General features: G+C 33.2%; 7 protein-coding genes across 8 annotated transcripts; 4 read left to right on the forward strand and 3 right to left on the reverse strand.

The window, feature by feature from the left end:
- The first annotated feature begins 59 nt into the window (after window positions 1-59).
- RpL15 (ribosomal protein L15) lies at window positions 60-3,839 on the forward strand. The gene is made up of 5 exons (XM_066744449.1): window positions 60-138; window positions 632-810; window positions 1,286-1,422; window positions 3,257-3,367; window positions 3,550-3,839. The coding sequence occupies exons 2-5, from the start codon at window positions 639-641 to the stop codon at window positions 3,742-3,744; spliced, it is 615 nt and encodes a 204-aa protein (XP_066600546.1). The 5' UTR covers window positions 60-138; window positions 632-638; the 3' UTR covers window positions 3,745-3,839.
- A 166-nt stretch (window positions 3,840-4,005) lies between these two features.
- Window positions 4,006-5,830, reverse strand: PheRS-m (Phenylalanyl-tRNA synthetase, mitochondrial). The gene is made up of 4 exons (XM_066744448.1): window positions 5,561-5,830; window positions 4,775-5,475; window positions 4,407-4,699; window positions 4,006-4,332 (listed from the first exon to the last, which is right to left on the reverse strand). The coding sequence occupies exons 1-4, from the start codon at window positions 5,575-5,577 to the stop codon at window positions 4,042-4,044; spliced, it is 1,302 nt and encodes a 433-aa protein (XP_066600545.1). The 5' UTR covers window positions 5,578-5,830; the 3' UTR covers window positions 4,006-4,041.
- A 166-nt stretch (window positions 5,831-5,996) lies between these two features.
- LOC136783994 (small ribosomal subunit protein uS11A) lies at window positions 5,997-7,374 on the forward strand. 2 transcript variants are annotated; one of them, XM_066744450.1, is made up of 4 exons: window positions 5,997-6,128; window positions 6,545-6,695; window positions 6,767-6,854; window positions 7,094-7,374. In XM_066744450.1, the coding sequence occupies exons 2-4, from the start codon at window positions 6,547-6,549 to the stop codon at window positions 7,310-7,312; spliced, it is 456 nt and encodes a 151-aa protein (XP_066600547.1). In that variant the 5' UTR covers window positions 5,997-6,128; window positions 6,545-6,546; the 3' UTR covers window positions 7,313-7,374. The 2 variants fall into 2 exon arrangements, with proteins under 2 accessions (XP_066600547.1, XP_066600548.1); XM_066744451.1 differs by having other exon boundaries at window positions 6,037-6,132.
- An 84-nt stretch (window positions 7,375-7,458) lies between these two features.
- DCTN4-p62 (dynactin subunit 4) lies at window positions 7,459-10,332 on the reverse strand. Its single transcript, XM_066744447.1, has 9 exons — window positions 10,062-10,332; window positions 9,904-9,974; window positions 9,647-9,843; window positions 9,441-9,583; window positions 9,207-9,369; window positions 8,958-9,141; window positions 8,717-8,903; window positions 8,439-8,635; window positions 7,459-8,370 (listed from the first exon to the last, which is right to left on the reverse strand). Exons 1-9 carry the CDS (start codon window positions 10,188-10,190, stop codon window positions 8,151-8,153), a joined length of 1,491 nt encoding a protein of 496 aa, XP_066600544.1. The 5' UTR covers window positions 10,191-10,332; the 3' UTR covers window positions 7,459-8,150.
- An 11-nt stretch (window positions 10,333-10,343) lies between these two features.
- Window positions 10,344-15,823, forward strand: FIG4 (polyphosphoinositide phosphatase FIG4). The gene is made up of 14 exons (XM_066744445.1): window positions 10,344-10,482; window positions 10,546-10,773; window positions 10,860-11,085; window positions 11,223-11,595; window positions 11,685-11,931; window positions 12,023-12,218; window positions 12,294-12,492; window positions 12,556-13,140; window positions 13,563-13,675; window positions 13,746-13,986; window positions 14,821-15,036; window positions 15,128-15,307; window positions 15,391-15,559; window positions 15,638-15,823. The coding sequence occupies exons 2-14, from the start codon at window positions 10,690-10,692 to the stop codon at window positions 15,731-15,733; spliced, it is 2,925 nt and encodes a 974-aa protein (XP_066600542.1). The 5' UTR covers window positions 10,344-10,482; window positions 10,546-10,689; the 3' UTR covers window positions 15,734-15,823.
- A 12-nt stretch (window positions 15,824-15,835) lies between these two features.
- On the reverse strand, window positions 15,836-16,873 carry RpL40 (ribosomal protein L40). Its single transcript, XM_066744452.1, has 3 exons — window positions 16,730-16,873; window positions 16,220-16,419; window positions 15,836-16,142 (listed from the first exon to the last, which is right to left on the reverse strand). Exons 2-3 carry the CDS (start codon window positions 16,407-16,409, stop codon window positions 15,946-15,948), a joined length of 387 nt encoding a protein of 128 aa, XP_066600549.1. The 5' UTR covers window positions 16,410-16,419; window positions 16,730-16,873; the 3' UTR covers window positions 15,836-15,945.
- A 1,906-nt stretch (window positions 16,874-18,779) lies between these two features.
- LOC136783990 (E3 ubiquitin-protein ligase AMFR-like) lies at window positions 18,780-24,424 on the forward strand. The gene is made up of 7 exons (XM_066744446.1): window positions 18,780-19,461; window positions 19,692-19,949; window positions 20,026-20,181; window positions 20,246-20,568; window positions 20,781-21,168; window positions 21,252-21,496; window positions 21,565-24,424. Exons 1-7 carry the CDS (start codon window positions 19,204-19,206, stop codon window positions 21,764-21,766), a joined length of 1,830 nt encoding a protein of 609 aa, XP_066600543.1. The 5' UTR covers window positions 18,780-19,203; the 3' UTR covers window positions 21,767-24,424.
- Window positions 24,425-24,817: the final 393 nt, after the last annotated feature.

The following is a 24,817-nucleotide window of genomic DNA, read 5'->3' on the forward strand; positions in this document are numbered from 1 at the left end:
TAGTTTTGATTATTCTCGATAGAGGTCAGCTCAACAGTCCCGCCGCCGTGGTAGCCAATCTACAAGAATTATATCATCCAAGGCTAATGCTGCCATCTTGAAACGCCGATTGCCTTTTCTTCTTTGTAAATTTCTGAGGTGAGTTTACTGCGTTTAAACGATCCTTTTACATCGAGATTTTCGTTCTGCTAAAAAGTGTAAAGCCGTATGATTTTGTGACATCGCGTTGCTTTTTATTTACCTCTTCTATTATTTTTCCTATATATTCAGAACTTTAACGGATAAATACGAAATCAAAAAAATTAACCTCATTACCGTAACATATCCATGTGTATTTAAGCTCAAATTTGATTAAAATTTAGTTGTATTTATTGAGAATGAAATCGTAATCTGTATCAACTTTGCTTCTTTATCATATATTTCTTGTTGTAACTTTCTGTGGTTTCTACGGAGTAAAAAAGTTTGAGGGTCCAGAATGGATATTTGTAAATATAGGCTACAGTTATTGCAGCATACAGATCTATTGTTTTAATGAGTTTGCGTCCTATGTGCTGTTTATTCATTAGAATATTAAGAAACTTTTTAACCTATTATTTAGTTGAAATTTTAATAAAAATTGAAATTTTTGCAGGTACACGATGGGTGCATATAAATATATGCAAGAATTGTACCGTAAGAAGCAGAGTGATGTACTCCGCTTCTTACTTAGAGTCAGATGCTGGCAGTACCGCCAAATGACAAAAATGCATCGTGCACCAAGGCCATCTAGGCCTGACAAGGCTCGCAGATTAGGATACAAAGCTAAACAAGGTAAAAAAACATTTTACTACATGAATGTAGTACATTCTTTAAATACTTATCATCGGCAATAGAAATAATTTATATGGGGCCTTCAATTTGAAATTTTTACTCTTATTGGTATATAGAACATTAAACTTTACAATATTTTAGGTGCTTTTTAAGTGTTATACATGTTGCGCAGTCATGGAGGGCAATGAAGTTTTTGCAATTATTTTGTTTTTAGATATGGGACACTTATACTTCAAACTTCTACCACTTTGGATTTTAATGACTCCATGACTGCTGGTAAACTTAATTTCATAATACCACATGAATCTTTATTAAAAATTCTTTAAAATCAAACTAGAATTAATATGATGATTCGTTCATGCACCACTCTTACTTTTACGTGGGGATTATGAACAGCTGATAAGATATACTATGAAAATTCTATAATTATTTAACTTAAGTGTTTTGTAGCACTGATTATATTTGTGGGTTACAGGTTATGTCATCTTCAGAATTCGTGTACGTCGTGGAGGACGCAAACGTCCAGTACCAAAAGGTGCCACATATGGCAAACCCAAAAGTCATGGTGTTAATCAGCTAAAACCCACAAGAAAACTACAGTCAGTTGCTGAGGTATGTCCAGAATCTAGTAGTTTTATTTTTATAATATCCTAATTATTGAAAATTAAAACAGCTCTTAACACTAGATTGTCTGAAGTCATTTTGACTGCTTTTTAATTTTGGTTAGAAGAAAAATATGTTTATAATAATAGAATTTCTTAGGATTTTATGACTTTTTAATACATGATCACGTATAAAAAGTTTTCAAATCTTAAGAAATTCTATTATTATAAACATACTTTTTTTCTCTAACTGAAATTAAAAACTAGTCAAAATGACTTCTTCGGGCAATGTAGTATTAATAATTAGACTACTGGTGTTTTATCCAAGAGAATTTTTAAATATGATCTAAACGATAGTCTTGAGTATTAATAATAAATTTAAAGTGAAAGGTCGCGACAAGAGTCTCGCACCCCACTTAAGTGGCGCTTGGCATGCTTATGGTTGGAAAGAAATATAATTTTTTTGTTTGAATACCTAATAGAATAGTAACTCCGTTAGTCTTGAAAAGTGGCCAATCTTTGGGCTTCTCAAAATAGATATGCAGAATTACCTAAAAAAATGTGCCCAATAAATATTAAATGAACGATACAAGATGCTAGAATGCTTGCTGAATTTAAAACATTGAGTCAGTGATGCCAAAAGGTAGACCGCCGGTCTACAGGATTCCCCCGCCACTTACAACCACAGAAGCAGGCTCGCGCCCGTATGCCTCACGGGCATGAGCCTGCTTCTGTGGTTGTAAGTGGTGGGAGGAATCCCGTAAACCGAAGGTCTACCTTCTGGCATCACTGCATTGAGTGTTGATTGGATATATGCATTAGGTCTGTTCTCGTTGCCTACACTTTTTACACTTTGTGCACTTTTTAGGGTATCAACTTATACAATGGACAAAGACAGAAATACGGAAAGAGTAGAAAGTGTTAAAAGTGTAGGCCAACGAGAACAGACCCATTGTTATAACCAATCATCAGTCAACATTTCAAATTCAGCACAAATTCATAATCGTGTACCGTTGACTTTAAGGTGCTCCGTCGCGTCGTACCTGCTGTTATTAATCAGATATTCTCTAAACGTAAAATAAACAAAAGTTAAAAATGTTTTTGAACAAATAATGCCGAAGTGAAAAATAATCTAAACACAATGTAAAAAGAAATATATATTTCACGTTAACGTTGCTTCAGATGCCATTTTATTACCTACACTTTCTCACCTTTTTAATTTTAATTCTTCCCATAACATTTTTTCTTGTAGAGAGTATTAATTAATCATTAAAATGTACTCAACACATCCACCAATTCAATTTTTTAAAATAATGTTTAATGGACTATCAAATTTATGGAAAAAATTAAGATTAAAATGAATGTGAAAAAGTACAGGTAATAAAAGTGGCATCCAAAGCTAAAATAAATGTATTTTTTTTTTACTTTTTGTTTAGACTATTATTTGGTATTTTAGTATTATTTATTTAATTATGAACCACAACCCTTTGTTTATTTCTTATTTAAGACATGCCTGACTAGTGCAGTAGATACAGCATGACGCGTCGACGGAACCGCCTTAAATCTTGCGGCACACTGCTTTTTCACATTTTTGATTGCTTGCTACATTTAATGAAATACTTATCATCAGTTGAGTATCTGTATGCTATGTCCAATTAGCAAGCAAGTATTCAAATTCAGCAAATAATCCAAAGTATAAAAAGGCATAAGATACCGTTGGCTTTAAATATGTATATCTAAAGATAGTTTTTGTTAGCGTCTTATTCTTTTTAACCTTTTCGGCTACGTAAAATTTCAATATACTTTGATGCCATAAATGATTTCCTAACAAATGTCCCTTTTAGGAGCGTGTTGGTCGTAAATGTGGTGGACTCAGAGTGTTAAACAGCTATTGGGTTGCTCAGGATTCATCCTACAAATATTATGAAGTAATCTTAGTTGACCCTGCACACAAGGTAAATATCTTGAAACATAAAACAATTATCTATTATAAATCTCTTGTAACGATGATGATCATTTACTTGTTAATGAAATCTTATGATTCTTAATCTTCCTTGGATGTCTGATGTTAAAATCTTTGGTCACGTCAAGCCTTTTAACAAAAACTATCGTTAATTACGGTTCTTCTATTTTTTAGGCTGTTCGCAATGATGCAAAGGCTAACTGGATATGTAATTCCGTACATAAGCACCGCGAACTCCGTGGAAAAACTTCAGCTGGAAAAAGTTCGCGAGGTTTGGGCAAGGGTCATCGTTTCTCACAAACAATTGGTGGCTCCAGACGTGCTGCTTGGATCAGGAGGAACACGCTTTCCCTTCGCAGAAAGCGATAATCTGTTTTTTAATTTTTATCTCATACAATGCAAGATACTTCATTATATTCTTACATTATTCTGTATTAATAAATTGGTGTATCTACGATAAATAAGCTTGTCTTTCCTGAAATCTGTAAGCTTGAATTTTAACTATGTTCAAAGTTTGTCGAGTTAAGTAAGCTATATATATATATATATATTTTACCCATGTGGATTTGCTTTGTTTTAATTTAAGGATGTTACATATTTAAAGTATAAACGTTAAGAGATCAACAATGATGATTTTTACTTGCTTTATTTCAAAAATTGATAAAATTATCTGATTTTTACATTCATTTTAGAAGATAATACATATTTTATTCTTGTATGGATTTTGTTCACTTGTGATTTAGTCAAAGTAGTTAACATAGATCTATATACAATAGTATAAGTGTGTGATGTTCTTTTCAATTTAGGATGAAAGTATTTATCTATCAATATAATCTGCTCTATCATGTCTGCTCCACATTCTCTCACTATTTCATAAAAATCATTTTCTATAAATGATCCATCTCTTGGCAAGAAGAAACTTACATCATTTTTGCACTGTGGACATTTACTGATAGGCTGAAAAATTATTACTTATTAATTTAAGTAGACAAAGATTTTTATTATTACAGTAATAACCATATTAGACTTACTTTATATTGAATGTTTTGGTCAGGATTATCAGTTTTAAATTGATTTAGAAAACCTGTGTCGTTTAACCAAAATAGCCTTATATCAGGTATTTCATAAAGAAACATAGCCAAACGTTCTAACCCCAAGCCAAAAGCCCAACCAATACGATCTTTAACTCCGACATTTTGCAGTATTTCTTGCCTCATAATACCACATCCTAATATTTCTATCCACTTGTCATTATGGAATACTTCAAGCTCATAAGATGGGTGAGTAAATGGGAAGTACTCATTTACCCATCTATATTTTATAGCTTTATAAATATATTGAAGTTTAGAATACTGATTTCTTGAATATTTCCATCAAAAGTATAAAAATTAATAAATACCTTCCCCAAAAAGATGTTTTGCTAATCCAATTAATGTAGTTTTAAGCATATGTTCCATTATTTTTACTGCTTCCAAGGTATGACAAACTTGCTTTTCTTCTGTTTCTATACCATTAGTTTCAAATAACTTTAGCCCACTGCTGTCTTCAACATTTTTATAAACCTCATCAGCAGTACATAGCCTGACTCCGTCTATTTGATGGAAAACAGGAAAGTGAACTTGATCTACTTGATCACGTCTATAAACATCTCCTACTATTAGAAAATTATTTAAACCACTTAAAATTAATTCTGTTTGGTGAGCCGTAGTATGGGCTCGTAGCATTGTGTTTTGATTAATATAATAGCAATCATTTTTGTTTCTGCTAGGATGATTTTTTGGTACCAGTAAAGAATCAAAATTTTGTTCCGTTGTAACTATAGGAATTATATTGTCATAGACGCTAAACAAAGGATTTCCATTTTTGTTCTTAAATTGGCTGTAGAAATAATTAACTATTCTCTGGCGTACAAGCGATAGTGGATGATTCTGAGTTGTATGTAGATTTTTTCCAAGTTTTGTAAGAATTTTTGGAGTAACATTAGTAAAATTGTCAGTTTCATACAGTTTATCTAAAATCTTTATTTGGTTAAACGTCGTCTCTGGACATGTTGATAACTGTCTCGCGTATATTGCCTTTTTGAACACACGCACACAAATTCTGAAATAAAGTTGTTTTATATAAATAACAATTATAGATTTAGGTAAAGGAGTTTCATGGTTTAACAAAATTCCTTATAGCTTACTTTTGCAAAATCATCATTGGTTAAAATATATAAAATATAATTACATTGCAGTATGCAGTATTACACGAACCTTACTGCTTTACAAGGTTACGTTACATAGCCTAACAAGTTACAATAAACAACATTTTTTCCAACCTAACCTTACGAAAGAACTTGGGAAAATAAAGGTATGTTTTCATGGTATCACTACTTATGTGTAGCAATGACAGGCGACAGCATGTGTAGAGTAGTATGTACTGTAGAGTTACAATTTTGTAGGTAGACGGGGCAATTCCATTTGACAATGATAAATTATCACATAATTTATCTAATTTTTCTTCAGAGTGTCTTCATTTCCAGCTCCCGAACATAGAAACTATTTTTTTGTCTTCAAATTCTTTAGCCCTGAATTTCTTCACGTCACAGTAAACCTTTGAACAGTGTGGTAATGTGGGTAATGTGGTATTCCCGAACGCAGCCATTATAATTATTTGTGCCGGAAATGCATGTAGTATACAGTGGTATGTACAGCTGAGACAGCTCCCTTTTCAACTTCCTGTTTTGATCGGGTTGTACAGAGAGCATTTCAGTAAGTATGTATTTTGAGTATTTTTTAAACAAAAGGCTATATCAGGAATAATAATATACTATATTGTATCTTTAAATATTTTTGTATAAGTTGTCAATGACTGATTTCTTTATTTTTGTTTAAAACTTACGATGTTAATAGATATAATAGTGCTTTCCTACTGTCTCATTGTGACGTTGCCACGGCATAACCTTACAATGTACAGAGTTAAAAAGAATTGTATTTTCCAATTTTGTTTGCATAAACGTAAAAAGTTTATGTTTTAGTGTCTTAGAAATTAATCTACAGCTTACTTTCTACTTCCGCTTTAACAAAATCCCTAATTTAATGTGATATAAATTAAAAATGTATAAGTTGTTTGTAAATAAGCTATTGCTTTATTTTGATTTGTAGCGAGTAAAATTGTTTTTCTACAGAAATGCCACCAAAACGTGTGAAAGTACAAAAGGAAGAGGCCCAGATTTCTTTAGGACCTCAGGTTCGTGAAGGTGAAAACGTTTTTGGAGTTGCACACATATTTGCCAGCTTCAATGATACCTTTGTACATGTGACTGATCTCTCTGGCAGGTATGTATTTCTCTAAAGTGTATTTTTTACTGTATCATAAGAATAAATTTCATAAAATTAAATTTTAATAGAGAGACAATTGCAAGAGTTACTGGAGGAATGAAAGTGAAGGCTGACCGTGACGAAGCTTCCCCTTACGCCGCAATGTTAGCAGCTCAGGTAATTAATAACTGTTATAAGATTTGTATTGATCCACATTCAGGCAGCATCCAAAAGAATAATATGAGTTTTGAGGTGCGTTCATGTGTGTGGGAAAGTAATTTTCTTCAGGTACCAGGGGATTGTATTTATTTTATTGCATACTCCAAGTTATACGAAGAAAACATGTTTGACATTAAGCACAGAATACATAAAAATTCTATAAATTGCAGTTAAATCATGAATAAACTTTCTTTCAGGATGTAGCAGAAAAATGTAAGTCCCTTGGAATCACTGCTCTACACATTAAATTGCGTGCTACAGGTGGTAATAAAACAAAAACTCCTGGACCTGGAGCACAATCAGCTTTGAGGGCATTGGCTCGATCAAGCATGAAGATTGGGCGTATTGAAGATGTTACACCAATTCCCTCAGACTCCACACGTAGGAAGGGAGGTCGCCGTGGTCGGAGGCTGTAATTATATCCTACTGTGCATTATTTACTATGTCTCTTCAATAAATATCTAAAAATCTGTATGTATCTTGTGTATTAGATTTATTCTACCAACCAGGCATTTATTTTTATTATGAAAAGGTGTAAATTCAGATATTTATTAAAAGTGAATAAGATCTATTGTTTGCAATTTTATTTCCCTCAAGAATAAAAGTTTGTACACTGTGAAGCATCAATTTTTTTATATTAGCTTATGTTTTATACAAGAAATATTTAAATTGATACTATGACCCATTGTACGAACAAAAATTAGGTATCTTATGTGCAACATAAGCAAGTTTGAAAATAGTAAATTATGATTGAGTTTCAAATTTTTTGCTTGTCATGTAGTGTACAATATACCCGATTTGAAATCGTACAATGAGCCTATCCTTTATTTGAAAGCACATACTCCAATAGCAGAATAAGTATTTATTTTAGGAACAAAGATATTTTCTGGAAATTTTCCGTTGAAATAAACTCTCAGGTGCGTGTGAACATCATGAAAAACGATTTACGAAACGGTAAAATTTCTGCACCATGGTTGAATTTTGGTCCTTCGCGGAAACGTAACGGCTCCATAGACGATTTTTTGTAATGTTGGAATGAAACTTGTTTGTGAAATTTGACTATATGTATATGTATATAATGAACGTCGTCTATCAAATCGCTACCTTTCTTTACTACTGGTCGATACATGGACTATTCCTGACTATAAAGGGTTAATTTAATATAAAGGAGTATATAAATTATATTAATTTTTAACAAGTACTTTTTGTGTATATAATGCAATTAAAAGCTAGGGGTTACAGATAATAAATAAATTATGACTTTCCAATAAGATCACCAAGAGTTAAATACAATTTCACTTTTAAATTTAATTTTTGCGGAGTCTTGTGCTCTAGAGTGGCAAAGGTATTCACGTATCCATACTGCATTCCAAACCCTACAATAATCGGCTCTCCATGTTTAGTTTCTTCAATATCATAAGGCGTGACGTGTAGTTTAATAACAGCTTTGTTTTCTTTGCGCCAAACGACTAACCTGGATAATAATAATTTTAGAATTAAGCTGAATCACTTATTAAATGATAATTTGATTAACTTAAGCACTTTCGGTCATCCTGGAAATTATAATTGGTTGCATCAGAAAATTCATCATATTCAGCTGTATCATCTCTCGGTGGTAAAATAATAGAGCTTGTCGGCAATGATAAATCTGCTCCCACGAATATATTCAGTTTCCTAGGCTCTTCTAAAATCGTTGCTTGCCTTATCGCGGAAGGTAATAAATTCGGGGATTCACAGCCCTGTAATTAATATATATATTAATTATTTATTAATGCTAAGCAATCATTGGCGATAATGTTAAAATTTGGAATACTATTTACCATTTGTGGATTTTCCAAATTTTTTTCTGCAGTTATTGATTCAATAGGTGTTAATGGTTCGTCTAAGGAAAATAAGGTAATCTCAGTCTGATGTTGGGTTGGATTACAAAATTTTAAAAGCAGCTCACTAGTCTTTCCTAACATCAGTGGCTCACAAGTAACGATTTTAACTTCTGGCACATGGTAGCTGTAAAAGAAACAATTATGTAACATAATAAATTTTTCTTTATTTAAAACTTACAAAGCAGCGAGTTGAATTTTAAATTTTATTGAACCACCGCCAGCATTGGGTTTAATAACATTGTGTTCACATGTTCTACATCTCAATGATTTTTTAATTAAGAATTGCCTATGTTGTGGGCGCAAATCATTAATTTTTTCAGCTTGCACATCTGGATGTTGAAGGCGTTGCTCCAAAGTTGTAACTAAAACAATAAAGATGATTTCATCTCTCACATATTAAAGTTGTTACAAGTATGTCCAATTTTACTTTTTGTTAAATCAACTTCTTCTGTGAAAATTTCTGGAGGCAATTCCTCAATAGAATCACTTGCTACAGCTGGGGGTGGCTCATCAGATGACAGATTTGGATTTGGAATATTAATCCGTCCTATGCGTTTACGAAGAGCCGCGGTAAACAATCCATATGTTTCCTATTCAAATATATTTTAAATTAATGTTAAACATTTATATAATTGCACAAATTTTATGTACTAATTCATACATGTTGATAGAAAGGTCTTTTTGTTGGGTACTTTTTCTTTTCTGTCTGTTGCTTTTCTCTGGAAGCCAAAATTTTATGGTGATCTACAAGAGCATTAATTCTTGATGTATATGGATTCTCATATTCTGGCCAACTTCCCGTAGCTATAACAGTTATCAAAAACATTGAAAAAACTTTCTTGAATTATTCAGTTTCAGCATACCTACCAACAGGCTGATCTGGAATTCCAGCATCTTTGGAGCTCCACCGGCAAAATGAACAAAATAAATAATATATTTTCTTTGGAGTTGCCTTGACATCTTTATTTTCTTCACTATCTCCAAGCATTGACCTAATTGGAGCATGACCTGCTTTTGTTGTTAATGTTTGAAAGCAGCAAGGACAGTAAAAACATGTGGAGCATCTATCAAATATAAATTATAATTATTTCTTATATTTTCTTATTAACTAAACATTCACTTACTTATTTTTTTTTAATCGAGCTTCTGAAGTAGGTAGGATTTCTAAGCAATTAGGGCAGTAATGAGAGTCAACCTTTTATAAACAAATTATTTATCAATTAATCAAATAAACTAGATCAAGGATCATAATTTAAATTCCAAAAATAATTAAAAGAATTACCTCCTGGCAAACACAGTACCCACATCTAATCATGAAACAATGCCGACAAAAATAAATTTTAGAAATTGGCTTCAAAGAACCGCAATTGCACGCATAACGTACGTAATCCGGTTGACATAAATAAGCCATTATTTTCACAAAATATTTATTATATTTTTATAATATAAACTTGTAAATGGATGTATACAGGTATAGTTGGAGTGGCGAATAGCGGACAATGCGGAATAGTGCGGAACATGGCCAAATAAATAACAACGTCAATGAACGTCAACTAGCGTCAACAACATGGCCGCCAGCCGTCAGACGCGGCTAAGGCTAGTAAATATCTAAAGACAGAAGGAATTTATGTTGTTTGCATATTACATACAGTATATGTACATCTGTTATTTCCAATTTTAAGTTAGTTTGAAAATGGCCATAGGTAAACATGAGCTAACACATTCACTTGAATTTAATGATAAGTTATGAATTTGTAATTTTATAGAAAAGGAATGACAACGTGGGACAGTGACAAAATATGGATGTATCTAAAAAATTAATTGAAGTAAGCGCTGACTGTCACAATCTTTTTGTTTGTACAATATAGAAACAAGTCACAGATGCCCAGCCCAGCAAACCTGCATCAAACATGAATGAATCAAAGGATTCCAGTATTGTCTTTCACCCAATTATATCTTCCATACAGAAAATTGCTCTTTATGAAACCAAATTGGTATGTATAATGTTCAGTATAGATGTCTGAGTTCTATTCTACTATCTTCCACTTTCTTCTTTTAAATAACTTAGTGCTACTTATAGGAATATTACCTTATTGGCTCTAATAATACGTTGACAAGATTTCGTATGTTAAGAATCGATAGAACAGCACCCAGAGAGCTAATTGTGATTGATGATAAAAGAGAATATACACAGGATGAAATAAGGAATCTTGTTGATATGATAGGTACTGGAAATCGAAGTCGTTCAGGGCAGAGAATAAGCAATGCAGGTGTTGCAAAAATTGCCTCAGCTTTTGGTATTGTTGGTAAGCTTCTACCAAAATACCTTTGAAGTATTCTGTTTATACACATTTTGTTATTTTCAAAGAATTTCATAAAGCATAATTTCTAACAACAAGGGTAAGAAAGTATTTTTTTAATGAATTAACAATTTTTTTGAAAGGTTTTGTAAGATTCTTGGAAGGTTACTATATAATTGTTGTTACTAAACGGCGACGAGTCGGAGTGATTGGCCATCATACTATCTATAAAATTGAGGATACTTCAATGATATACATACCTAATGATAATGTTCGTTCGTTTCACGTCGACGAACAAAGATACGTAAAAATGTTCCAAAGCATCGATCTTAGTAGTAATTTTTACTTTAGCTATTCGTATGATTTAACTCATACGTTACAAATGAACATGGCTTATCCGCGACACATAAAGTGTGATGTGCCGTCCGAAAATGTCTCGAACGAGGAGAACGAATCTGAAGAAACAGAAGAATTCTTTGATATGTGGGCACGTAGAAAAACTTGCAGCAAGAATCGGTTTGTAATCGTTTTATAAAACAAGTTCCTCATAAATCGTTACTGCTAAAATTAATAAGTCACTAAGCACGAATGTATGGCCTTTTTAGAATGACCGATCGGTATGTTGATTATGGCGTTCGAAGCAATCCGCACCGCCGTTTCGTATGGAATTCCCATCTTCTAGGAACGGCTGAGAAGAACTTGCACAGAGATTGGATATTGTATATAATACACGGCTTTGTTGGTCAGTCCAATGTTAGTATTTTTGGACGTTCAGTTTATGTGATGGTGATAGCCAGACGGAGCAACAAGTACGCTGGAACTAGATTTTTGAAGCGAGGGGCAAACTTTAATGTTTGTTGAAAAAAAATCGTTTTTCCGTAGATTTTTTTAGGACTTGTGTAACTGATAAACTTGGTGGCTGCTTATACGGCCATGCCCACAGGGAGATGTAGCGAATGAGGTAGAAACGGAGCAGATAGTGCATGATTCAGGAGTAAGCTCTTTGAGCAAAGGACGATTTAGCTCATTCGTGCAAATGCGCGGATCTGTACCTGGCCACTGGAGTCAAGACGTCAGTAAGATGGTTCCAAAACCAACTATCACATGCGATCTTGCAGACCCATATTTTGAGACCGCTGGTAATATAAATAACTGTTTATTTCATTCTCTCTCTTTTTCTGCCCATTCCGAAAAAAGATAATATATTGTTTTAGGAGCGCATTTCAATCAGTTGTTTAAAAGATACGGATCGCCAATAATAATACTGAATCTGGTCAAGAAACGAGAAAAGAAAAAACACGAAAGTACGTTAAGTGAAGAGTTGAGCAACGCTGTGAAATATTTAAATCAATTTCTCTCCCCGCAGCATCATATCCAATATATAAGCTTCGATATGGCACGAATGACAAAAAGGTAAGGCACGTATTTTCGCGGAAGCACACAGTAGAATAATCGTTTTCTTTTTTTTATTACTAGGAAAGAAAAAAATGTCATGAAGAGGTTGGAGAATATAGCATATAACGCTGTTTTGAAAACTAAGGTATTTCAATCGCAAAACCCATACCAAAGTCAGCGAAATCTGTTTGAAGCTCAGCAATGCTCGATTGTCAAAAAGTTTAACACAGCGTCCTCCTCCTCCTCTTCATCTTCTTTAGCCTTATCTAGCAGTAACTGTGACATCAAAAATGCCATTCCCTCTCTGAATAAATTGGATTCTTATAACGACGCCGATCGATCTTCCGCCTATTTAAAACAAAGCAAAAGTACAGAGTTTATGGAAGATAGAATAAAATATTGCATAGTGAAAAAGGGTGTACAGCAGACGGGAATAATCAGAACGAATTGTGTGGATTGCTTGGATCGCACTAATACCGCGCAATTTGCTATTGGAAAATGTGCACTCGGCTTTCAGTTATGTACATTGGGTTTACTGAATACTCCAAAGTTAGAGTTTGATTCCGATTGTGTGCGTATGCTGGAGGAATTGTACGAAGATCATGGGGATACGTTGGCTTTGCAATACGGCGGTTCTCAATTGGTTCACAGAATAAAGACTTATAGGTAAGAGGAAATATAAAAAAAAGCCGCACCTAATGGTAACTCTTTAAAGGAAATCCGTATATCTATATTACAGAATTAAAATCTATTTAGTAAACTGCGGCCGTACTTCTTGACAAATTTTAATATTATTGGTTAGTTTTGGAAACACTAGAAGTTTCTATATAGAACTAATTTAAAAAGTTTGAGAAAAAACATAAAAAATGATGTAGTTTAAATAATTACATTGGTATTTTAAGAATTACACATAAATTTAAATATTTTTCAATGTGCTACCTTTGATTATTGCCTTGCATTTTTAAAGAGCCTAATACATTAAGATTCGTTAATAAATACGGCCGCAATTTGTCAGACTCGCTCTGTAAAAAGTCTATATACGGGTTTACATTAACACATTTTAATTTGTTTCTCCAATTATTGTATAGAAAAACAGCTCCGTGGACCAGTCAAGGAAACGATATTATGCAAACATTAAGTCGATATTATAGTAACACTTTTAGTGATCAAGAGAAACAGCATACGATTAATTTATTTCTAGGTTCGTTTTTACCGCCAGATGCAAATTTTGTTAAGCTATTTGATCTTATAGAAATTTAACGCCTATTTAGGTTTATTCATACCGGAGGAGGGCAAACCACCAATATGGGAATTAGTCACGGATTATTATTTGCACCATAAACCAGCATGTCAGTATACGCGTAAAAAGAAAATTCTAACCCAATGGTGGAATAAACAAGTAGCCGAGTGTCTTCCATATGCTTTAAATGAAGTAACTAAGACATGCGCTGAAATGATACAAGTACAAAATTCGCAGGAGGAAATGATCGATGTATTTTACGATTATCACAGGTTTTATTTGTTTTCTCTTGTCTTTTTACTTCAAAACACATACAGTGTAGGACTAATGTCTCGATATAGTTAAGTTTCTCGAGAACTAAGCTATTTGAAAAATTTTGTAACGGACCTCTAAAAGCAATTTTAAAAATGTATGAGATGCCTGTAGTGATTTAACCTTTGGAGGCGCGCTTAAAAACATTAGAATGTCACTTTGGATTTTTTAAATAAAAACCTCTATTCTTTTTATAATATACTCTTAACTTTTCTCAAAAAGTTTTGAAGACACTAATGAATATATTATTTTATTTAGCCGCTCAGTAGACATTTCGATTTTAAAGTATACATAAGTGAAAGACTATTTCGCACAGCACAAATACAAAAATGCAAACATTTTCACGCCTCTAATATGTAATAACTAGTGTATATGTCAGAGATGGTTCAGAAATATCAAAATATCCGTTTTCTTTCTACTTATGCTGCACGGGATAGCTGCTCACCTATGTATACTTTCAAATCGAAATATCCAGTAAATGGCTGGATCAAACGATAAATTCATTGGTGTTTGAAAAGGTCTTCAAATAAGCAAAGAATATGCAATAAAAAATAGGGAGTTCTTTTAATAAATTCAAAGTGACTTAATATTCTTAAATACGCTTCACATGGTCCAGCCAATACTGCCATCTAATTGATTTTTAAAAGTACTTATAGAAATCCATTAGATTTCTTTTAAAATTTTTATGTTCTAGTTATTTGATCGTTCTGAGACTTACTTCATGTTGTATACTTTGTAAAAGCTTTTTGTCGATCAATTCGAATCATTATTTTAAATTAATGAATTGCTTTTAGGCCTTTTGAATTATCGGATCTTATTGAACTATACGCGATCGAAGTCAGTCATTCCGTAAGAGATTTCATGCCACATTCCACAACAAGCTTCAGTCCTTTTGCAGTACGCATTCAACCGGGTAGGAGGAGAGAAGAAGCTGGTAATAAAACCTTGAATATGAGAAATCCATCAATGACGGGTCAAAGTAGTACAAGTAGTACAACATCCAGCGCGAGGCAAGTTAAACAGAAAATTATACCCTTAGGACCTTTATTTATGTATTCGGTATTTCTAAGTTTTCCTTATTTTTTCAAATGTTTCGTGTAGCTCGAGCGTAGATTCCAGTTCAGCTGAAGATGATAGTCATAGAATGAACGATTCGCAATTAATTTCATCGAAAGACAGCTCGGAGCTGGTAACATTCGAATCCCTTTTTCCATCTATGATGCAAGTATATGGAACTCAACCAGAGTATCCACAAAGAAGTGATATTAAATTGTATAAAAGGTTTGGTATTGTTTATCATTGACATTGCTTTGCTTCTACTATATTATTATGTTTTTATAAGTAGCAAGTCTTATTTTTTGCAGATTTGTTTTACTTGGTCTCTGCGCCACTTGCAATACAGAAAAAACGAAATTACGCTCGAAATTGATACAGCAAACATCGTTCATTGAAAGAGTGCCCGTTGCTTTACAGTTGCCATCTGTTAGCAATGCCAGCATCAGCATATATGAACAATATGTTGAAAAGGGAAAAGTACAGATCTTGACTTAAGAAATCAAATTATTGCTCAATTAATTTTACTTAAATTCTTCATTTCTTCATCTTTTCTAGGTAGGTGGTTTTGCTCCATCCCCAAATGATATGAATCTATACGAAGATTACACAGAGCAACATGGTCTATTTTGGAAATTAATTTATACGAAGTAATTCTAAACATCAATAAAGATTAATATAACAAATCTTTCATTTCTGCCAACTGAGTTTGATATTTCTGGAATCCCTCTAATAAAATATTTAATAAAGAGTATATTATCTTTAGAATTTTATTCAATACGAGTTTTACATGATTTTATATCATTTCTTATAAATTGAGAAGTCACACCTACTTCCTTAGGTATATTCATTATAGTATAATATATCTACTTTATCTTCTTTTTAGGACGAATATTATTGGTGTGTCCACATTTCTTTTTACGACAATTAGTTGCTCTTGGATGTAGACGTGCATAACATTTGCGACAGATCATCTTGTCACAGTTGTATTTTTGTGCAAGAATTCGAAGTGTTGGTTCAATTACACCACCACGAAGACGAAGTACCAGATGGAGAGTAGACTCTAAAATTAATGCAAAAGTTTATTAAAAACCTTAGTTCGCATCTTACATGTATAAATATATACATATGTATAATAACCTTTCTGAATATTGTAGTCTGATAGAGTGCGCCCATCTTCCAGTTGCTTTCCAGCGAAAATTAAACGCTGTTGATCAGGCGGAATACCTTCTTTATCTTGTATTTTGGCTTTCACATTCTCGATGGTATCTGAAGCCTCTACCTCAAGAGTTATGGTCTTGCCAGTAAGAGTTTTTACGAAAATCTGCATTGTGACTGACCTAGAAAATTAAAATAATGGTTAGTGAAGTTGATGATTATAAAACAAACACGAAAGATTCTGATTATCTATGGGAGATATGAACAACAAAATAGCATTGATATATCGGTAATCTAACACGTGTGCTGACAACTCTGCTAACTAGGATAACTATTCCTAGGAAAAAGAGAAGGATAGGTTTTATTCGTTTTTATCGACTAAAAGAATCCACTCCCTATGTTATGAAAAAAGTCAAATAATAAGACTTAGAATTATTGTAATAATTAAATAAAATACTGATTAGAAACTTCTTAAAATTATGATGTGCTCACCTGCAGATGCAACCTCAAAAGACTTGTGCACCTTGTGCAAACGAACGACAGTGGCGCTCCAATATCCGTTAAGGCGTTTAAGGTATGTTTTCATGGGGCATCTTGGGCACTTTTTTACGAAGCATTCTACGATTCTTGTATATCTGATATTTCAGGATGAAGAAAACGGAGATACTTATTTCCACTTAAGGTCCAAAATCAGATTCTGCTCTCTCTAGTATTGAACCTGCAACTTGAACGATCATTCACGCTTCATCTCGTCAACGTGTGAACATTTTCAAATCCTCCCCCTCCCCCTTCCACCCATTCTCGAGAGATTCGAACTACTCGAAGCAGTCGAAGCACGAAAAACGAACGATATTAGCCGACAAGGCGACAATCATTTTTAGCCCCGTTCCCTGTGTCCACTGTCCACGCTCCGAGAAATGGTTTTGAATTCTCGATCATATTTTTTTGTCCTACTTTTACGCACTGGGCGTTTACGTTCGTGATCCGATCCCAAATCACGATACAACCTAGCCGCAGGAATGCAACGTCGAAAAAAAAATTACTAGATGGATCAGAGGCTTCCGCGTGAGCTCGATCCGATCCGATCCGATCCAGGGAGGGAGATTCAGAGGGTTGGTGTCGGTGACTTGGTGATCAGACTGATCAAAGAGATTTGACTACCGCATTGGGGTATTATTACTGACATGCCAACGGCGAACGAACATTGACGTAATTGAAGTGACAATAACTATATATTATCTAAAATAATTATAATTTGAAAATATATAAAAAAGATAAGCTCCCATACAGCACACTTGACTAAACGTTGTCTTATAGACTTCTTTTAGTCATCCAATTGACTAAAAGACACCTAAAATTTGTCTTAAAGCTACTAGGTGCTCTATGGGCTGATATTACAGAAAGCAATTATGTTTAAAATGACATAAGCTTAAGGTATATTTTTGTAATCCTTTGACATGGATATTGTACAAAGTGACAGAATTAATATTCATTTTTTTCTTTAGATTTATGAAATAGAACAATAAATAGAAGATGACAATAGCATAGGTATATTAATAATATAAAATAAATAATATCTGAAAATATTTGTTTTTTTGATTACTATTTTATATGTAACACATATCAGATCCATGTAAAAGTGTAAATTCTACTTGTTATAATAATAACTTAATTCTACTTATATGTTTAACGTATGATAAAAAAATAAATTGCATTTATAATACTTTAAACGACAGTATATAAGCTTTGCTAATATTATATTTAAAAAAAAATACTCACTTTATATATTTTAGTAATAATTTAAAATTTATCTTTATTTGGAACGATTATAAAATTTCTTTCTGAAGTCATATTTGAGCAGTGTATCCTCTTCACAACTGCTTTATCAAGAAAAAACATAATTAGTGGAACCATTGTTGAACGCATATTACATGCAAAGGGACTACGCATGAGATGAAACCTTTTACAAAGAGGTAATATGATTATGAGCTAAGAGATATAAGAAAATGTACTAATTATGTTTTCGTAAAAGGTTTCATCTCATGCGTAGTCCCTTTACATGTATTAAATGCCTTCAACAATTGGTTCCACTAATTATGTTTTTTCTTGATAAGGCAATTGTGAAGAGAATACACTGCTCAAATATGACTTCAGATAGAAATTTTATAATCGTTCCAAATAATGATAAATTTTAAATTAATACTAAAATATATAAAGTATTTTTTTTTTACTCTGAATCTTCTGATCGGATTGGATCGAGCTCACGTGGAAGCCTTTGATCCATTTAGAAATTTTTTTTTCGACGTTGCATTCCTGCGGCTAGGTTAGATCGTGATGTGGATTGTAGATCGGATCACGAACGTAAACGTCCCTCACCAGAGTTCAGTGGTCCAGCCAGAGAGCATCCAGACTGAGCCAGACAGGTCGCCATTATGTAATAAAGACACTAAAGACGCAAACCAATCAAACCATTTCCATTTTATCACTAGGAAAAAGTAGGACATCTCTGAAACAACTATATACGCGGTGTAACGTAACGTAACCTAGCTCTTAACAGTCTTAACATGTTTTTGTGCTAGAGATAGCCAATATTAGTTGAAGCGATTCTGTCTACTGACTACACTTGTATAATACGGTTTATACAGAATATATTGATTATCTCTATCAGTTAAAACCTTGTTGGGTGTCCTTGATTATTATACCTTCTTTCGCGACATAATTTTGTTAAATAATGGAGAACAAAGTTTTATACGCGGATTTGGCGCGTTGTGTGTGTGCGTGTATGTGTGTGTGTGTTGTGTGTGCTGCCACAAGTATCAATGTGGTTCTTGCATTTTACCTTTCTATCAATTAAATACAAATAATTAACTCTTTCTGTTCTGTTTCTATAGATAGAAACGATTACCTGGAAAGATTTGGTTTTTTCAGTCAAGAAATATTATAATTAAAGATTGTTAGAACTAAATATGCCGATGGAATTTTTGGACCGATTGCCGATCCCGAGTCTACGGGCTTATACGACAATCAGCTGTGCCATTCTGTGGTGTTCGATTTATTACGCTGCTCAAATAGTGAAAGATCCGGCATGGAGAACCAATCATACTAGCTTTGCCAATGGAGATGAAGATATTACTGGAAACGATACGAGCACGGACCCGAGAAGCCTCGGGATGCATTTTAAAGAATTATTGGCGTGCATGGTACAAGAGCCTGGCTGTATCTGGGTTCGTTTTCGTTATATCTATACTGTATTTAATTCTTAAATACACTACGATGTGCGCATAACCACGACCTTCGTCCATTTATAATATACTTTTTGGCATATATCCCACACATACAGACCTCCATTTCCAAATAACTATTGAATTATTGCGTGTTTATTCCATTTCCTTACTAAATTCTTATATACAGCATATGTAACATGAATAGTACTATTTCTCTGTTCTAATTTCAGACTCTCATAAATATGGCATATTGTGCACTAATCCTATTGGGCAAATCTATCCAAAAACTTGTGTTTGGTGAGCTCCGAGCATCTGAGAGGCAACATTTGAAGGACAAGTTTTGGAACTTTGTATTTTATAAGTTCATCTTTGTTTTTGGTGTGTTGAATGTTCAATACATGGATGAGGTGGTTCTGTGGTGTGCATGGTTCACAGCCCTTGGATTTCTCAGTCTTCTTAGTCAACTGTGCAAAGATCGATTTGAATATGTGAGTATGATCAAAGCAAAATATTTAAAAGTGTATTGAATCATGATTTATCAGTAAGGATTTATATGGATTTCAGCTATCTTTTTCACCTACCACGCCAGGATGGAGCCATGCAAGACTTCTGGGACTTTTAGCCTCAATTCTTGCCTTGTCTTCTTTCATGCTTCTATTTTGTACTGCAGCTGTCTTTTTTTTTGTATCTTTCAACACTTTTGCATTTATGGCTGCTGAGGTAAGAACACTCTCTTTATTCCTATAGATTACATACTTAATGCTTTTCTTAAACTTTTTTACAGTGTATACTGCTTGGCGTTCGAACTATACACGTGATGTTACGTTATGTGATACATTTGTATGACACACGTGGAGCTGGTACATCCTCGCAACGGTCCTGGGACAAACGAGGACCTCTGACATATTATACAGATTTTATTTCTGAGCTGTCTGTTCTGGCAGTTGATTTTCTCCATCATGTTCACATGCTTCTCTGGAGCAATATATTCCTGAGTATGGCATCCTTGGTGATCTGTATGCAGTTAAGATATTTGTTTTATGAGATTCAACGCAGGATAACCAAGCACAGAAATTATTTAGCGGTTCTTAGTCACATGGAACAAAAGTAAGCTGAATTTTTCTATTATTTTAATGTATAATGAGCACCACTAATGGTTTTTGTAATTGGTGTCGGAAACGTACTGCTTCTCATGAATTGCTTATGGAAGGAGGTAGCTCTATTGAATTTGAAGAAAGCCATTTATGGTGTTAACCTTATACAGTCCCTTCGATCAATTTTTAAGTTTCATAAAATTCAATATTTTGTTTGTGTTTTAGCTATCCAATGGCGTCGCAAGAAGAATTAGCTGAAAATTCTGACAATTGCGCCATTTGCTGGGAAAAAATGGAGGGCGCCCGAAAATTGCCGTGTGGTCATCTCTTTCACAATTCTTGCTTACAATCGTGGCTAGAGCAGGACACGTCGTGTCCTACTTGCAGGCTGGCGCTTAGCATGCAAGCCAATCATAGAGAGAGCACGCCGGAGATGCCACCAGAACCACAGACTCCGGTTAGAAGGAACGACAACCACTTTTTCCATTTTGACGGATCCAGATATGTTTCATGGCTACCTAGCTTTTCTGTGGAGGTATCTCATAATCGTCTTAGGGGTAACATTTCGACTTTTGCCCATAGTAATTCACAAATGGATGCCATGGCAAGACAGGTAAAGGGAAGCCTATAATATCGCAGCGAATTAAAGCGGTATTTTTTATCGCATCTATTATTTTTGTACCGTATACTCCTTAGGTACAACAGCTTTTTCCACATTATCCGCGTAATGTGATTTTGGAAGATCTTAGAATGACAAGATCGGTCGAATGGACCATTGAGAACATTTTGGATGGAGTTTTGACGCTGCCTCATCATTTGATCGATGAGCCACGATCTGAGTCCGTCCTGCAGACCCAAACGTCCAATACGAATAATTCTAACAATCACCAGTCGGTTCAAACCACTTTCGACCCAAGATTTGACATTCCAGTTGCCGATAGGTAAGTGTTATTCATCGTAAGACGAATGATTACTAATACAATTATTGAAATATTAATATGTATTTTAGTGGTGAGGAACCATCAAGCCTTGGTGGCAGGTTTTCCAAATCTTCTGCTGAACGCGAAAGAATATTGCAGCGTCGAAAGGAGCATATGCGAATAACGGCGCGCTTAAGATATTTGAAGAAGAATCGTAATGCCGGACTATGCAATTCCGAGATAATCGCCGACTCTGAGTCCAGTGGCGTTTCTAACGTTATTGCGTCTTAACTTGTTTGACAAGATAAAACAGGACTTCATGATTCTGGTAAAAATACTTGACCGCTGCTGCGTTTTTTAGAATGTCTTCGGCGAATTCAAAGACTCTGAGTCTGATTTAATTTCTTTAACAACTAATTGATATATACTTCGCACGAACACAGTCTCTTTTCGCCTTGATCGAGTTTTACTGGGAAGAAGTAAACAGCACGCTTAACGCGTTACTATTTAAAACAAAAGTTTTCTCATGTTTCCTGTGTTTTCCATTAATATATTTAGCTGCTTTATATTCTTCGTGTAATTTGATGCTTCACCAAATGTTAAGAGAAGATTATTGTTGAGAGATCTAAAAAAATATATTTCTTTTCTGAATTGCTTTTTTATATGAAATAGTGCTTTTGAAAATAAGTTTCGGCAGATATTACTTTTCTATCTATAAGGAGTACATTTCAATTATACCGATACAAGAAAATCCTATATGGCGTTAACAGCTCCTGTTAAATAAAGACATGAACTGGTCTGCCAGGACACTTTACTGCCTCGCTTGTTTATCTAAATAAAAAAGTAGTGAAATATTATTAAATTAAACTAATTTCGGGGGGCCTTATCATTTTTCTATTTTTAAAAAGCTTCCAAACTTATAAATGGCAATCTTTTGAAATAAAAAACGCAGCAAGCAAAATATTTTATGTTTATTTGAAACGATCGCCATTTAGAAGTATAAAAGCTTTTCAAAAATCCAAATATGATAAGGCCTTCCGAATTTTTTTTAGTTTAATAATACTACACTTTTATTCAGATAGATTGGGAAGGCAGTAGAGTTCCCCAACGGATCAGTTCGTGTCTTTATTTAAGAGGAGCTGCTGAGACGCTATTTAGGATTTTCTTATATCAATAAAATTAGAATGTACTCCTAATTAATAGAAAAATGATATGTTCTGAGTCATATTTTCAAAAGAAATTATTTGATATAAAAAATCAATTCCAAAAGGTAATGCAGTTTCTCAAGCCTCTCCACGGTAACCTTCGCTTATCTAAAGTATAGAGGTACAGCTAAAATGGGAAAATCAAAAAGCTATACGTCGAGATTCATATATATATTTTTTCCTTTTTATTAAATAAGATTGATATAAATTACTTAAAGCTTAAGAGCGCTCAATATCATGCAATCGCGCTTTCGTCTTATACAAGGCGTAGTGCTAAGATGATAAAATGTTCTTAACTTTTCACTATATTTCTCGATCACTTCTCCTTTTCTCCATGATTTTGGTTTTCATTCTCCCTTCTCACCCGTTTTTGCTAATTAAATGCAGAGATAGTACAGATTTTTAGAAGCTGTTCTTATAGCAGTTTTTTAAATTATTTTTTTTTGTCTTAACTGAACAGATTATGAACTTTGTGTAAGGCGCTGTACTTTAGATTTTTTGAAATTGACTATAATCATTTTCGATTTTACTATAACAATATTATCGTTACGGATGACTTAGCGATCAAGTTTGTATTAAATCGTTTTGTAAACGTACTTTCTTTCATCCTAAAATTAACTTGTGGTTCCTTCGTTATTGTTATTTCAATGGAAAATCCTTGTCTTTTTAAAGTTTATCAAGATTGTTCGCAATTTTTCTAACTTGCTTTTGTGTGATATAGATATTTTCATAATGATACCATATGTGTATATATTACATTATTACATACATATAACTCAAATAATTACCATATATTATTTAAACAAAAAGCGAGTACATTACAGATATACATGTATGTTTGTATGATATTCATACATTATTTAACGGAACTCTTTAGATAGTAGTGTAAAGCTTTAACGAAAACGATCGTATCCTTTTTACAATTGTGGTTATGTGTATTGTACTACTTTATATTTTTAGTATTACTAAGACTATTTATTTTTCAGATTTATAAGTAAAATGTAGATAAGTAAAATCGATAAAAGTGTTGTTGACAAACAACTTATTACGTATGGCAATTTGCCAGTATAAACATTGTATGACAACCCTGGCAGCTTTGCGTATTGCTTTCTTATAAAGAATTATCATTGTTTTAATTTTTTATGTTAATGTTTTGCATTAATTACGCTATATATTTACGACTAAAAAAAATTGGTAAGGAGCGCTGTGAATTTTGTTATTCGTTAATTAATTTTTAATTGGTAGGGAAGTAAGTTATTTCCTCTCCTTTGTACCTTCTATATAATAAGTTTCTGTTACAAAATGAAGCAAACATTAATATTTAATTTTATGCACTTATCAAATGTAAATAAGTATTAATAATTTTTTACCGAAATGCTCTTCACTTTCAGTTGTATCTTAATTTGCTATAATAAGTAGACAGTATTTTCAGAATAATTATAAACAAGATCTGTAGAAAATATTGAATTGGTTATATCCAATAATTGAAAAGTCTGCTTAAAGTTGTAAGACAAAGAAGAGAATTAAAATAAATTATAGATTGTTGGTACACTACAGTACCTATACAGCTCCCTTTTCCAAATAGTTTTGAATACTTGTGACTTCAATTATTCATTATGTACCATATTAGTTTATTAACAATTTTTAATTAGAAGGTTAATGAAATTATTAAATGGACAAGTAAATGTTACTGATAGTGTGGCAAAAATATATTTATTTAAAGCTTAATCTTAAAAGTATAAACAGTTATCCAATGAAATTCATAACTACAAGATGAAGAACAATGTGTGCAAATATAAAATCAGCGAACCCTCTTTCTGGACTTATTCCATGGAACTGACTTTTGTTTTGTGGATTAACTTGCAATCGCAGACAAACTATAAAAAAGCATTTGAGATGTACTTCATACATATATGCACACAGTTGGTAGTTCTTAACAAAAATCAATGGAAATAAATGTAATTTATGATGGTTTGGACAGAATGATATTAGAAAAAGTGCATCAGAATCGCTTACCTCCTAGTACGAAGCAAGAAATGCAAGAAATGAATCCGCTAAGAAAGCTGTTGAACGGGAAAGTTCCCACTAAACAGCAATATACAAATTGTATTACACCAGTTAAAAATACGTAAAGTAA

The sequence above is a fragment of the Prorops nasuta genome, unplaced genomic scaffold (genome assembly GCF_024137725.1).
Source record: "Prorops nasuta isolate Cenicafe-Biocafe unplaced genomic scaffold, Cenicafe_Pnas_1.2 PNAS00038, whole genome shotgun sequence".
Classification (NCBI taxonomy): domain Eukaryota; kingdom Metazoa; phylum Arthropoda; class Insecta; order Hymenoptera; family Bethylidae; genus Prorops; species Prorops nasuta.

What these genes read in the sequence shown, in the direction of transcription:
- RpL15 (XM_066744449.1), top strand. Translation starts at nt 639, where the DNA reads ATGGGTGCATATAAATATATGCAAGAATTGTACCGTAAGAAGCAGAGT. An exon ending in AGGATACAAAGCTAAACAAG is followed by an intron (nt 811 to 1,285) that starts GTAAAAAAACAT and finishes TGTGGGTTACAG; the next exon opens with GTTATGTCATCTTCAGAATT. An exon ending in TAGTTGACCCTGCACACAAG is followed by an intron (nt 3,368 to 3,549) that starts GTAAATATCTTG and finishes TCTATTTTTTAG; the next exon opens with GCTGTTCGCAATGATGCAAA.
- PheRS-m (XM_066744448.1), bottom strand. An exon ending in AAAACATCTTTTTGGGGAAG is followed by an intron (nt 4,700 to 4,774) that starts GTATTTATTAAT and finishes ATATTTATAAAG; the next exon opens with CTATAAAATATAGATGGGTA. An exon ending in ACCAAAACATTCAATATAAA is followed by an intron (nt 4,333 to 4,406) that starts GTAAGTCTAATA and finishes ATAATTTTTCAG; the next exon opens with CCTATCAGTAAATGTCCACA.
- LOC136783994 (XM_066744450.1), top strand. Translation starts at nt 6,547, where the DNA reads ATGCCACCAAAACGTGTGAAAGTACAAAAGGAAGAGGCCCAGATTTCT. An exon ending in GTGACTGATCTCTCTGGCAG is followed by an intron (nt 6,696 to 6,766) that starts GTATGTATTTCT and finishes AAATTTTAATAG; the next exon opens with AGAGACAATTGCAAGAGTTA. An exon ending in CCGCAATGTTAGCAGCTCAG is followed by an intron (nt 6,855 to 7,093) that starts GTAATTAATAAC and finishes ACTTTCTTTCAG; the next exon opens with GATGTAGCAGAAAAATGTAA.
- FIG4 (XM_066744445.1), top strand. Translation starts at nt 10,690, where the DNA reads ATGAATGAATCAAAGGATTCCAGTATTGTCTTTCACCCAATTATATCT. An exon ending in CTCAGCTTTTGGTATTGTTG is followed by an intron (nt 11,086 to 11,222) that starts GTAAGCTTCTAC and finishes TTTTTTTGAAAG; the next exon opens with GTTTTGTAAGATTCTTGGAA. An exon ending in AGCGAGGGGCAAACTTTAAT is followed by an intron (nt 11,932 to 12,022) that starts GTTTGTTGAAAA and finishes CCATGCCCACAG; the next exon opens with GGAGATGTAGCGAATGAGGT.
- LOC136783990 (XM_066744446.1), top strand. Translation starts at nt 19,204, where the DNA reads ATGCCGATGGAATTTTTGGACCGATTGCCGATCCCGAGTCTACGGGCT. An exon ending in GCAAAGATCGATTTGAATAT is followed by an intron (nt 19,950 to 20,025) that starts GTGAGTATGATC and finishes TATGGATTTCAG; the next exon opens with CTATCTTTTTCACCTACCAC. An exon ending in TTGCATTTATGGCTGCTGAG is followed by an intron (nt 20,182 to 20,245) that starts GTAAGAACACTC and finishes ACTTTTTTACAG; the next exon opens with TGTATACTGCTTGGCGTTCG.
- DCTN4-p62 (XM_066744447.1), bottom strand. Translation starts at nt 10,190, where the DNA reads ATGGCTTATTTATGTCAACCGGATTACGTACGTTATGCGTGCAATTGC. An exon ending in AAAGACCTTTCTATCAACAT is followed by an intron (nt 9,370 to 9,440) that starts GTATGAATTAGT and finishes ATATTTGAATAG; the next exon opens with GAAACATATGGATTGTTTAC. An exon ending in AATTTCCAGGATGACCGAAA is followed by an intron (nt 8,371 to 8,438) that starts GTGCTTAAGTTA and finishes ATTATTATCCAG; the next exon opens with GTTAGTCGTTTGGCGCAAAG.
- RpL40 (XM_066744452.1), bottom strand. Translation starts at nt 16,409, where the DNA reads ATGCAGATTTTCGTAAAAACTCTTACTGGCAAGACCATAACTCTTGAG. An exon ending in AGACTACAATATTCAGAAAG is followed by an intron (nt 16,143 to 16,219) that starts GTTATTATACAT and finishes CATTAATTTTAG; the next exon opens with AGTCTACTCTCCATCTGGTA.